The sequence below is a fragment of the Rhinopithecus roxellana genome, chromosome 19, assembly GCF_007565055.1.
Source record: "Rhinopithecus roxellana isolate Shanxi Qingling chromosome 19, ASM756505v1, whole genome shotgun sequence".
NCBI lineage: Eukaryota > Metazoa > Chordata > Mammalia > Primates > Cercopithecidae > Rhinopithecus > Rhinopithecus roxellana.
The window spans coordinates 4,802,826-4,816,584 of NC_044567.1; the positions used below are offsets into that span (position 1 = coordinate 4,802,826).

Consider the following 13,759-nt stretch of genomic DNA (forward strand, 5'->3'; position numbering starts at 1 on the left):
CCCACCTTGGCCTCCCAAAGTGCTGGGATTACAGGTATGAGCCACCGGGCTTTTCGTTTTGAGACAGGATCTCGCTCTGTCTCCCAGGCTTGGGTGCAGTGGTTCGATCTCAGCTCACTGCAACTTCCTCCCACCAGGCTCAAGTGATACTCCCACTTCAGCCTCCTGAGTAACTGGGAACACAGGCATGCACCACCATGCCCAGCTAATTTTTGTTTTTGTATTTTTAGTAGAGACAGTGTCTCACCATATTGCCCAGGCTGGACTGTGGGCATGAGCCACTGTGCCCAGCATAAGTGCCTCTGGATGTAGACGAAAGGAAGGAGAGAGGGCTGCTCCACAAATTCTGCTGTCACTAATGGAATGGACGACCTCAGCCAACTGCATCACATTCTCAGAGCCTAGGTTTCCCCGGCCATAAAATATGGGGTTAATTGTCCCTTCTAGGGAATCTAGGAGGGTTAATTGGGCAATGGCTATGAAGTGTCTAGGAGGAGAAGATCTATAAATATAAGGGATCATTAGCGGGTATTTCACAGCCGTTTTGTGGGCCCCAGTGTTATTATTAATATGATTATTGTTATTGTTATCGCCCCCATGGCCCACTTCCCGAGTCTCTCCCAGCTGGGTCAGTGCTTTCAGGTGACAAGTGCTGCTCCTGAGCCCAGCCTCCAGCCCCTGTTCCCAGCCCTGGTCCTTCTGAACCCACACCCTCCACACTCAGGGTCTCTGGGAACCCTCAGGAGGCTAGCAATGGGACTGAGATGTGGTTTTGACAGAAGTGAGGGCCTAGGAGGGAGAGGGGCAGAGGCAGAGAGGGCAGTGCCTGGTCAGGGACACTCTCAGCCTCCCTTTGTCCCTGGGGATGCTTCTGGTCTGCAGTGGGCTGGGACTCAGATAAGCAGACTGGGCGCCACATGGAGCTGTGGTCGATGGGATCGGGAAAGGTGGGGAGCAGGGGAGTGCAGCTGAGGGGCCGAGGCAGAGAGAAGATAATGCTACCAGGGGAGGTAAGAGGAGCTGGTTGGTAGGAAACCAATTCCTTGAAGAGGTAAATGTGTTTGTTTGTTTGTTTTTGTTTTCAGACAGGGAGACACGGTTTTGCTTTGTCACCCAGGGTGGAGTGCAGTGTTGCAAACACAGCTCACTACAGCCTCGAATTCTTAGGCTCAAGGGATCCTCCCGCCTCAGCCTCCCAAGTAGCTGGGACTACAGTTGAGAGCCACCAAGCCTGGCTAATTTTTAAAATTTTTGTAGAGATGGGGGTCTCACTATGTTGCCCAGGCTAATCCCTAACTCCTGGGCTCAAGAAGCAATCCTCCCGCCCGAGGCTCCCCCAAGTACTGGGGTTACAGGCATGAGCCACCATGCCCGGCCCAAATGGCTCTTTTTTTGTTGTTTTGTCTTTTTTTTTTTTAAGATGGAATCCCACTCTGTCACCCAGCCTGGAGTGCAGTGGCAAGATCTCGGCTCACTGCAACCTCCGCCTCCCAGATTCAAGCGATTCTACTGCCTCAGTCTCCCAAGTAGCTGGGACTACAAGAACGTGCCACCACACCTGGCTAATTTTTGTATTTTTAGTAGAGATGGGGTTTCGCCATGTTGGCCAGGCCAGTCTTGAATACCTGGCCTCAGGTGATCCACCCACCTCGGCCTCCCAAAATGCTGCGATTACAGGGATAAGCCACCGCACCCGGCCCCAAATGGCTTTTTTTTTTTTTTTTTTGAGACGGAGTCTCGCTCTGCCCCCCAGGCTGGAGTGCAGGGGCCGGATCTCAGCTCACTGCAAGCTCCGCCTCCCGGGTTTACGCCATTCTCCTGCCTCAGCCTCCCAAGTAGCTGGGACTACAGGCGCCCGCCACGTCGCCCGGCTAGTTTTTTGTATTTTTAGTAGAGACGGGGTTTCACCATGTTAGCCAGGATGGTCTCGATCTCCTGACCTCGTGATCCGCCCGTCTCGGCCTCCCAAAGTGCTGAGATTACAGGCTTGAGCCACCGCGCCCGGCCCAAATGGCTCTTCTTAAGGAGTTTCTTTGTAGAGGCTGGAACCCACTCTCAGTCTCTGAACAGGCCCCATTCCTGGGGGAATAGCTGCTTGTTAAGCTGGATCTCCCTGCCCGCCCTGTGTTCCTGTAAGGTGAACACTGGGCAGCTGCTTTGGAAATGCCTTGGGTGCCCCCTAGTGGTGACACACAAAGGCGGAGGAGGCACCCGTGCCTTCCGCCTTAAAGGGCTCCTTTTACCTGGGGGCCTGGCCTTTCTCCCTGAGGCTCCACAGATCCCCCCCCAGGGAGACTGGGGGTAGAAAGCAGCAGCAAAGAAGGAAGAACCCTGTGGGGAAGGATGAGTGGAATGTCCTTGCTGGAAGATTCCATGGCAGTTGGTGGGGAGCCATCAGCCTGGACAGGGGAACCAGGGGCAGAGGAAGTTGATGTGTTAGGACAGGAGTCAGGAGTGGCATCCCCGGCAGTGAGGACAGAGGTGTGTCTGTATGTGTGCACCCGGGGTGTGGTGTAACAGGGAGATACATCTTATAGCCTTTGTCAATGTTTCATGTTCACAGAAGACTGAGGAAACCTAGATCCCTGAAATCACTGATGGACCCTAGGAGGAAAAAAAAACCCAAATTCATCCAAGCTAGGTGTTTGTCCCATCAAATATTTTTGTGGGTCTGCATAGGAGAGAGTCTGGGTTACAAAAGTCTGCAACTCTGGGCTGGGAGCAGTGGCTCATGCCTGTAATCCCAGCACTTTGGGAGGCCGAGGCACGTGGATCACCTGAGGTCAAGAGTTCGAGACAAGCCTGGCCAAAATGATGAAACCCCATCTCTACTAAAAATATAAAAATTAGCTGGGCGTGGTGACACCCACCTGTAATCCCAGCTACTCAGGAGGCCGAGGCAAGAGAATTGCTTGAACCTGGGAGGTGGAGGTTGCAGTGAGCCGAGACCCCATCATTGTGCTCCAGCCTGGGCGACACAGCAAGACAGTCTCAAAAAAAAAAAAAAAAAAATTTGCAGTTTTGGTTTCCCCATAGGTAGAAAGGGAAGAGATGAGAAAATAGAAAACCATAGGAGGGAAAAGGGAGAAGCAGAGGTTACTGGGAAATCCTTAAGGCAAAACAAGCCGCTTTAGAAGACTGGGTTGGCTGTAACTCTTCAAGATAAACACCAACAATAAAGGTTGGGTTGTAGCTATGAGTGAGGCCCAACAGAGAGTCAAGAAGGTTGGCCTGATATTCTTCTAGTTTCTGGACCAACAGCACCAGCTATACCATGTGGTTTCACAGGAGGCTCCAGGAGGGATCTAAAGCTTTTTTTTTTTTTTTTTTTAAATTATACTTTAAGTTCTAGAGTATATGTGCACAACATGCAGGTTTGTTACATAGGTATACATGTGCCATGCTAGTTTGCTGCACCCATCAACTTGTCATTTACATTAGGTATTTCTCCTAATGCTATCCCTCCCCCAGCCCCCAACCCCCTGACAGGCCCAGATATGTGATGTTCCCTGCCCGGATCTGAGCATCTTGAGAGCAGAGGCTGTAGTTCCACATCCTTCCGTCCAGCACCCTTCCTCAGCATCCTGGGGGAGAGATGTTCACTGACTGGTACTGATGGATTAGATGAGGACAGCCTTGTGCAAAAAAGGACAAAGAGAATGTCAGGAAGCAGGAAAAGCACAGGAAAGTGAAGAAAGAAGGGGATTCAGGCTGAGCGCAGTGGCTCAAGCCTGTAATCCCAGCACTTTGGGAGGCTGAGGCGGGCGGATCACCTGAGGTCAGGAGTTCAAGACCAGCCTGACCAACATGGAGAAACCCTGTCTTTACTAAAAATACAAAATTGGCCAGGCATGGTGGCACATGCCTATAATCTCAGCTACTAGGGAGGCTAAGGCAGGAGAATCGCTTGAACCTGGGAGGTGGAGGTTGAGGTGAGCCAAGATTGTGCCATTGCACTCCAGCCTGTGCAACAAGAGTGAAACTCCGTCTCAGAAAAAAAAAAAAAAAAAAAAAAAAGAAGGGAATTCAGAGGTAGACATGGAAGGAGAAGTGGAAGTGAAAGAAGCTGGGCCTGAAAGAGAAGGGGTAAGTCCCTGAGAAATGTTAAAAGGATATAGTCATTTAGTCAGTCAGCAAACATTTACTGTGCACCTACTATAATCACGCAATGTGCTGGGAACGGAAGGTGCCATGGTAGACAAGAGGAGCATGGGGTTTTTAGCGGTGGGGAATGTGTAGCTTTGCAAGTTAGAAATGTAGAGAAAGTGACAATGTGGAGTAGAAAGAAACTGAAAGCAGTTGGAGACAAAAGGGAAATATCACTGAGAGAACCTGCCTCCAGACACACCAGGGAGGAGATGTCGCTCCTGGTTGAGGTTGACAGACACACTCAGAACCACCCACTGGCTCTGGCTCTGTGAAGATGGCAGCAGGTAGGGTAGGAAGAAGAGAAATTCAGAAAGGGGAGGCACAGGAGTGGTTGGGGGTGGAGGGCACAGACTTTTCCTTGTTTTTTACTTGGGCACCCCCAGTGGGTAGGTATCTTTGGGCTAAGGAGTCCTTTTCCACATCTGGCTGCCCATTGGAATCACTTGAGGAACTCCTTAATACTGATGCCCCCAGAGAGTCCAATTTCCTGGGATGGGACCCAGACTTCAGAACCTATTAAAAGCTCTTTTAGTGAGTCTCAAGTGTGGCCATGGCCCAGTGCAGTGGCTCACGCCTATAACCCTAGCACTTTGGGAGACTGAGGCAAGAGGGTCGCTTGAGTTCAGGAGTTTGAGACCAGGCTGGGCAACATAGGGAGACCCCAGCTCTACAAAAAATTTAAAAATTAGCTGGGCATGGTGGCGCACACCTATAGTCCCAGCTACTCGAGAGGCGGGAGGATCACTTGGGCTCAGGAGGTTGAGGCTGCAGAGACTCTCTGTCTCAAAAATAATAAAAATAAAGGGAGGGCACAGTGGTTCACGCCTGTAATCCCAGCACTTTGGGAGGCCGAGGGAGGCAGATCATGAGGTCAGGAGTTTGAGACCAGCCTGACCAACACAGTGAAACCCCATCTCTACTAAAAATACAAAAAATAGCCGGCCGTAGTGGCGCATATCTGTAATCCCAGCTACTCAGGAAACTGAGGCAGGAGAATCGCTTAAACCCGCAAGGCAGAGGTTGCAGTGATCTGAGATAGCGCCACCACACTCAAGCCTGCGCAATGAAGCGAGACTCCGTCTCTAAATAAATAAATAAATAAATAATAAAGTGTGGCCAGAGAGACCACGAGCATTTCCAATCTGTTGTCTGACTTTCTCCCTCTCTGTTGAAGACAGGGGCCATCTTGAAAGAAAAAATCTCTGAGAAGTTGTGTGGTCATTGGGGGAGCGGGGGGTTTGTGAACGAGGCTCTAAGAATCCAATGGGCCTGACAAAAGTATAACAAGGTCTTCTTCTTAGAAAGTGTCCCCTTCCCGCAGTGGCTCACGCCTGTAATCCCAGCACTTTGGGAGGCCGAGGCGGGCGGATCACGAGGCCAGGAGATCGAGACCACCCTGACTAACACAGTAAAACCCCATCTCTATTAAAAACACAAAAAATTAGCGGGGCGTGGTGGTGGGCACCTGTAGTCCCAGCTACTTGGGAGGTTGAGGCAGGAGAATGGCGTAAACCCAGGAGGCGGAGCTTGCAGTGAGCCGAGATCGCACCACTGTACTCCAGCTTGGGCAACAGAGCAAGACTCCATCTCAAAAAAAAAAAAAAAAAAGAAAAGAAAGTGTCCCCTTCCGCCGGGCGCAGTGACTCATGTCTGCAATCGCAGCACTTTAGGAGACTAAGGTGGGTGGATCACTTGAGGTCAGGAGTTTGAGACCAGCCTGGCCAACATGGTGAAACCCTGTCTCTACTAATAACACAAAAATTGGCCGGGCTTGGTGGTGCACGCCTGTAATCCCAGCTACTCAGGAGGCTGAGGCAGGAGAATTGCTTGAACCTGGGAGGCGGAGGTTGCAGTGAGCTGAGATTGCACCACAGCACTGCAGCCTGGGTGACAGAGCAAGACTCTATCTCTGGGAAAAAAAAAAAAAAAGAAAGAAAAAACAAAAAAAACCCAAAGGGTCCTCCCCTTCTTTGGCTGTGTCACTAGTAAGAAGAGTCAGACAGCCTAGAAACAAAACAAAAACAAAAACAAAAACAAAAAAAAAGATAAGGTGACCTTTAAAAGGGCAAAACCAATCAAATAATTCAAAACGACTGCAGAATTCTTCCAAGTTTTCACTCCCTGTCCTCCTTCCCGTGTGTGCACACTTTTTTTTTTTTTCACCTCTGCGGTCTTCAAGATGGGGCCTCTAGGTTAGAAGCATAGCTACCCCCAGTTTTTCTCCCAGAAGAGGTTTGACAGTGGCCCAGCAGGATATTCAACCCCACCTACCTCCCCCCCAAATCCCTGCACCCTAATACAGGTGAGTCATGGAACCTGGGTGGAGTCCTTGGTTTGACAGTGAAGCAATCTAAACTTGAAAAATGGCCTGGGAACAGAATGTATGGACTATATAAACAAGTCATGCAGATGTCATTGTATGCAAATATTCACTCTTTAACTCAGCTTACATTTCCTGCTGATCCTCCTCTGTGCTGGCCTCAATCCTTCTACCACAGCTCAGTCTAGCAAGAGAGCAAGAAGTGAGAATAAAAGTGTGGAAATAGTGTGTGTGAGAGAAGCCCTTTTGCATGTGCCAGGGCAGCACAGAGGAGGAAGAAGCTATAGCTGGGCAGGAGTGAGGTATGCAGACTTACAGCAGAGTCTTGAAGCATGCATAGGAGTTTATCTATTTTTCTGAGAGACAGGGTCTCGCTCTGTCACCCAGGCTGGAGTGCAGTGGTGTGATCATAGCTCATTTTAAGTTCAAACTCCTAGGCTCAAGTGATCCACCCACCTCAGCTTCCCAGGTAGCTAGAACTACAAGTGTGCACCACCCCATGCGGCTTTTTTGTAGACAGGGTTTCGCCATGTTGCCCAGGCTGGGTCTCGAAATCCTGGGTTCAAGCCATCTGCCTGCCTCTGGCTTCCCAAAGCGCTAGGAATACAGGTGTGAGCCACCACATCCGGCCATGGATGTATAGGGGTTTACCAGAAGGAAAGGGTAAGATAGAAAGTCAACTAGTGGAAAAAAAGTAAGTGTTTAGGAACCTGGAATCTTTCCTGGAGGTAAAAGGGTAGGATTTGTAGGAAGGTAATGGGGGTACAGGGAGGAGATAAAGCATGAAAGATACACCAGTAAGAGTGTGTCCTCTGGTGGATGCTGAGGTTAAGAAGAAAAAAGAGTGGGAGGAATTTGCCTAGAAAGAAGTTTGGGCTTTATCCAGGAGATACGGATCCCATGAAGGATCTTTACTAGACGAGTGTTATCGTCTAAAGTCTTGTTTTTCAAAGGCTAACACTGAGAGGAGTAGACTGGAAGAGGCTATTAACATTTTTTCAGCAATTACTGTGTACCCGGTATTCTGCTCTGCATTTTGTATTATCAACCAACCTTTCCTAGCTGTGTTTTTCAAATTGCCAGTCATGATTAACAAGAAGGAGAATAAGATAGGATAGAATAGGCATAGAAACTATCAGTACATCACAAGCAGTACGCATTGTTTTCGGAAACTTTATGACACTCTCAAACAGAAGTGTACTGGTCAGTATGCAAAATGTATTTCTCTTGATGGGCTATGTTTTTTTTTTTTTTTTTTTTTTTAAAGCCATTGCGCTAAGGTGTAGGTGTGATTAACCTCGTTTTACTGATGAGGACACGAGGCTCAGGGAGTTTCCGTACCCTGCCTAAGTTAGTGGGACGTGTAGGTTTCAAACCCAGACTGGTCTGAGGCCAGAATGGATTCCCTCACCAAGCTAGGCAGCCTTCCCAAGTTCTCGGAAGAGACTTGGGAGCAAAGATAAACCTATCCAGATAGTGCCTACCAAGTGCTTTACCTCATCTCAAGAAGGTAAGGGTAAGTGGGGCAGAGGCCAAGCAGTACTTCTCAAACTCAAGCGTGCAACTCTGTCCATGCGAGGCCCTTGCTAAAATGCAGATTCTAGGCACGCCCCGTGAAGTACCGAGTCGGATTAGGAGAGGCGGCCCGGGGAACCTGCCTTTAGAAAGAGCTTCGGATGATTCAGATGCACACGTTTGGGACCGTGGGCTATGGGGGTCGCCGCAATAACCATGTGAAGATTAACGGGGGCTTAACCGATTGTGAAAATCCCTTCAGAAGTGTCGCGTAAACAACCCCAACTCTCACTATGGTGCCGGACCCCAGTGCCTCACTGTACAAAGTCGCCCCTCCCGAGGCGACAACGAGCGAGGGACTAAATAAAAGGCTGATGGCTTTCCACTCACCAGGCGTGGGGTTGAGTGGCAGCCAGCTACTGCCGAAGAGCAGGTAAAAGCTCCTGCCACACCTGGGCGAGACTGGACTTTAGGGCGCAACAGATATGCTATTTCTGGGGCATTTGTGGGCCTCACCCTAAGGACTTCTGATTGGCTTCAGGGCAGATCTATCACTCATGCTCTGGGTTAGAGGTGGGTGGAAGGTCAACCACGACCAATACAAAAGCACTCTTCGACTAAGTCCCTCCCCTCCCAGCTTCCTGTTGCTGTCCATCAACCACCCAGTAGGCGGGACTTTGCCTCCCTCCAATTGGCTAATGAACATGTCATTCATTATTCAATTGGTTTTCGGTTGGTGCGCTCTACCGTCCATCAGTGACATTGCACAGACCTATTGGTCAAATCAACGTCGCTCTAGACGCCTCTGGTTGATTGGTTAATAGTGCTGTCGGTCCCCAATGTTCCAAGCCCTTATTGGTGAAGGCTGCCGTCGCTCGGGCGGTGGCGGGCTCCGGGATTGGCGGGTGCTTGGCGGGCGGTGTCAGGCTCTCGGTGGCGGCGGAGGCGGCGGAGGCCAGGGAGGAAGATGTCGTAATGAGCGGTGGGTCCCGGCCGCTGCCGGCGGGGTCTTCCCGGCCCCCAAGGGTCGGGAAGACGGGCAGAGGCCGCGGGGAGAGGGAGCCGAGGCCGGGGGTTCCCCCCTGGGGCCGGGCCTGGCGCCGGGGCCCGGCTTCGGGAGGGGCGGGGGAGGGAGGATTCCCGCCCGGAGGAGGAGCGGGGCTGGCCAGCCGGGCGGAGGCACCCGGAAGGGGGCGTTCGACTCCCCGCCCCCTCGGAGCCCGCCGGACGGGAGGGCGGCGCTTCCGGGGGCCGGCGAGAGGAGCGGGAACCAGGGTGGCCTGGCACCTCTCAGCCGGGTGCCGACCCACCTCAGCGCCGCTCTCCCGCCTGGGCGGACTATGCCTGAGTCGGCTCCGAGGAGGCAGCCAACAGCCCTCGTATTCGCCCCGTGTCTGAGAGGCCTTCCTGCACTCTTAACTGTAGATGCCTACCAGCGATTCAGGGCTCCCCGAAGTACAGAGGGGCGAGGGAACGCGTGAGATCCGGACGCTGCCAACCAGATGGGCACTGCTCGGCATCGACGACAGCCCGGTTACTGATGTATCCCAGTCGGGCGATGGTGTCAGGACACGAGGGCACTCCCTGGTCAGATAACCTCTCACTGGGGAGTGGGCAAAAACCTTCCTTTAATGTTTTCACTTGGATCATTGATCCTCCAGCTAGATGCAAGCTCTAAGTAGAATTGTGAGAAGTTTGAGAACTTCTTGCCAGAGCTCCCAGCCTGTTACCTGACGCCCCGTGGGGGAAGACTGCAGTCCCAAAGCTCAGGCGCAAACAATCTTGAGGAATTACAGAAGAAATAAAATAGATCCTTGCTTTCTTCCTCCACCCACCTGCATCCCCATTGCTGACTTATGGTTTTCAGCCTCTTACCCATGCTTCTTAGGTTTCCTTCCCAGCGGCTTTCTAATTTTAGTTCAAAAGGAACTATGTCTTCTCCTCTGGGCAACTGAGAAACCTATCCTCACTGCATTCCTTGGTTTTGCATGTTTGTTTCTTAATTAACTTCATCCAAGGGGACTCAGTCTGGCCTTTCTCAGTGCATTCTCCCAAAGTTCTTTCTTCCTCTGAGGTTACTTCTTGTTCACTTATTGTTTCCTAGAGAAAGGTATGAGCCAGTAGATCTGCTTTAAACAATGAATTGGCCCAAGTTTCCCGTTTACAGATTTCATTACAGATGGAAGGACACTGTTTCAAGGTGCACTGGCCTGCACTGTCTAAAACTGTTTCATGCTGCACCCCAGAAGGCATTCAGTTTCACAGTGGAGGGCTGTACTGAGTTGGTATTCTGGATGATACAATTTTTAGGGCTAGAAAGTTTAGAGTGTTGGCCAGCTCACAGGCTGCAAAGGGAATAATGGAGTCCAGAGCACAGCAGTAATTTCAATTACTGACACAAAGAAACCCATTGTCTGCAATAATGAATATAACTGCAGTGTCTTGTTTTGTTTTAAATTCTTGTGTGCGATGAAGGGGGGGAATCTATCAGACAACCTATCAATTGGGCTGATGATGTCAGTGTTCCAGTGGCCTCTAACAGGCGTTAATACCTGTTGGAAATGGATTATCATTGGCTGGGACAATTGGTAAGTTTTCTAATTCTAGTTCTTCCTCTTAGTTGTACAGAGGCTTAACCGCTTTGGTTAAAAGCAACTACAAGAAAAAAAGCTAGTCTGACATAATTATGAACCCCCCCTGAGCTAGGCTGCTGAAGCCACAAACTCTGCCAAGGAGACCAAAGTAGAGTTTGTTAATAATCGGACCCACATCTGACTGCCCGATAGGTAGAACTGGCTCCAGGAGAAAGAGTTTGGCATCACTCTGGACAGCAGATAGACTGGCCACTTTTTTCTCTCAGATTCTATTAAAGTTTGGGCCTGTGGAGGCCTGTCAGAGAGGAGACAAGAAATGATAAGATTTGGGTAAATGTCTGGGGTAAAGAAGCTTTATGGCATTTCAGCAAGTAGAGTGGTTGGTTCATTTGGATATTTTGGCCTTGAACTTCTTATTTCGTCTGGTGGTTAATACCAGCTTTTTGGAGAAGTTGGACAGTCCTTTGCTATAGGTCTGTGTCAGTTCCCAAGCTTACTGTCAGCAAGTATAGTATTGCCCAACCAGGGCCCTTCTGAAGACATTTTAAACTTCTTGCAGCCAACCAGTAGACCTTAGTATTGGCTTTGTTTCAGCAATCTTCTAAATCTTGCCCACTCATTTCTGTGATACATATGTAACATGTTCTTTTTCTAATACTTATTTTTTTCACACACACCCCTTTTCTGTATACACAAAATTAGAAACCCTGCTTCCAAACATAGAAAAATTTAGGATATTTTGGATCAGGTGGACAATGGCTATGGAATAAAAGATGCAGAGAAACACTGCTTTAAAGGGTGCGTAGAGAATTACAAAGTTTAGGGATACAGTAGCGTGAACATTTCTGAGTTTACCAGATTTAACCTCATGGCCCGATCTTAAACCTTGTGGGCTGCAAACCTGGAGTAAAATCTGTTCAGAGAAGCTCTTATGCTTTCTTACAGGTTCATTGGGTGATATGTCTGGAGTATTCCCTTTTTGCAACTGACTTGGATTTGTGACTTTCTTCCCACCACCTACAGGCTGAACTAAACCAGTATCCAGTACATATCTGGGCTGAGAAATGGAGATCATTTTGGAATGCATTTGTTGCTTTTTTGCTTGATTGTTTTTGCCTTTCTTTTGTTTTGGATATGCTTGCAACTCCTTGTATGACATTGTCTAGACCTGTTGTAGGAGGAAAAAAAGTTCTTTCTCTTTATTTCTTCCCTCATAGAGCCAACACTTAGATCTTTATCTTTCTGAAATGTAGTTGAGTGTCTTTTTAAAGATGCTCTTCCTCAATAATCAGCAGATCTTTTTTTGGCTAGCAGCACTCTCTTAGGAGACCTCGGGGTGGAGGAGATCTCACTTTTCTGTCAGCAATCTATTGGAACAAGGTGGAAAGATGAGTGAAGAGGGTAAAAATATGGGACATTTCTTTTTTAAAAATAATACAGGCATAGTCTCTCTATGCCAGGCTGGTCTCAAACTCCTGGCCTCAAGTAATCCTCCCACCTCAGCCTCCCAAAGTGCTGGGATTACACGCATGAGCCACTGTGCCTAGCCAACAAGGGATATTTCTAACTCGAGGGTATTGTCAGGCTATGTGGGAAAGGGAGTAGAGATTGCCCTTGAGGAGATGCTCCCAGGTGGCAGATTTGTCCTACTTGATAGATTCCAAAATGGAAAATGGATTTTTCTACTGCCTCTGGGGACACTGAAAAAAGAACCTCCACGTGAGTTCAGAAGCAGCACTGGCAGCTTAGGGGAAGTCATGGCTTCCACTGTGTGTCTAGGAAGCGCTCTTTCAGGATGCTCTGAGGCTGCCACTGGCACAGGGGAACACTGTGCTTCTCATCCGACTGGGCTGCAGGCTGATTTCCTCTTGGGAGATGAGCTCTGCTCAGGAGCAGGGGGTTGTGAAAGGGCTGATGTTTCTTAGGCTCCCCCAATGAGCAGCTCCAAGCAGTGCTGAGATGTCTAGGCTGTTTGTATCACAGGACAAGCATGCTTGCAGACCCAATGGCTGGAATCCTTCATTGGCATTTCATTCCCGTTGCTGCTGTTTGTCTCCACATCAGAATTGCTTGCTGTATCTAGCCAGAAGCCCTGCCACATTGCAGTGCAGAGGCTTAGCTTACTTGTTTTTGCTGCTGAGTGCTCTGAGATGCCAGTTTGTCCCTGTGTGGTGATTTAGGCAGTTAGGTGGCCTTTCCTCTCAATCACAGAGTAGAAGTGGCTCAGGAGGAGCCAGCAGACACTAACTTACAGATTTCCAAATGCCATCTTTCTAGAGCCTTCTCTTTGGGGTTGTCACCTCTCCTATAGGATTTGGTAGAATCACAAAGTGGCCTCCAAGAGAGTGTGAATAGGAAGTAAGAGTGAGCAGGCAGGGCCATGTAATTGGAAGTGGAATATTTCTGCTCCCAGTTGATAATTAGGAATCTTCTTAGATCAGCCTAGAAGAAAACAAACCAAGACATTTCCCAGCCTCCAAAAAAGTAAACGGTAAGCCAGCCCTGTCTTCTCAGGGGAAATGAAATCACCACTCATTTCAGAAGCTGATTCTGGCCTGGGGCCGGGCTTGGTAATCATGCCTGTAATCCCAGCACTTTGAGGGGCTGAGGCAGGCAGATCACTTAAGGTCAGGAGTTCGAGACCAGCCTGGCTAACATGGCAAAACCCCATCTCTACTAAAGATACAAAAATTAGCCACGTGTGGTGGCACACGCCTGTAGTCCCAGCTACTCCGGAGGCTGAGGCACAGGAATCACTTGAACCCAGGAGGTGGAGATTGCAGTGAGCCGAGAGCGCACCACTGTACCCCAGCCTGGGCGACAGAGCAAGACTCTCAAAACAAACAAACAAACAAACAAAAAGCTGATCCTGGCCCGGGATAAGTGTGGGGAGTTACTCACAAATAAATGTGCCAAAGCACATAATGAGCTTCTTTAGGGGAAAAAGTGTATCTTGCTTTTTTTTCCTCCTGTTCTCTAAGAATTCTGAGGCCCAGTATTCTTTGACAAAAAAAACTTGATGCTGTTTCTTGGGCCTGCTTTGATCAGGTTCTCTTTATGCTGTCCCCACCCCCACACACTTCCCGAGTCCCTTCCAGTACAATGGGATGTGACCCAGTCAGGATGCAAACTAGCAAATGACATAGTCACGTTTTGGAAAGAAGAATTAAGGGTAGAGACA

General features: G+C 49.3%; 1 protein-coding gene and 1 long non-coding RNA gene across 4 annotated transcripts in view; one reads left to right on the forward strand and one right to left on the reverse strand.

Moving 5' to 3' along the window:
• Nucleotides 1-8,827: 8,827 nt before the first annotated feature.
• The window catches only part of SP2 (Sp2 transcription factor), a 32,804-nt gene continuing 27,872 nt past the window's right edge, over nucleotides 8,828-13,759 (forward strand). The window contains exon 1 of the mRNA XM_010358054.2: nucleotides 8,828-8,966. Within this exon, the coding sequence (XP_010356356.1) occupies nucleotides 8,960-8,966 (7 nt within the window). The 5' untranslated portion in view covers nucleotides 8,828-8,959. The remainder of the gene's footprint in view (nucleotides 8,967-13,759) is intronic.
• Nucleotides 11,425-13,759, reverse strand: part of LOC104657990 — a 43,133-nt gene continuing 40,798 nt past the window's right edge. For all 3 annotated transcript variants that reach the window (XR_747370.2, XR_004055050.1, XR_004055049.1), the window contains exon 3: nucleotides 11,425-13,020. This is a non-coding gene — a long non-coding RNA (uncharacterized LOC104657990). The remainder of the gene's footprint in view (nucleotides 13,021-13,759) is intronic.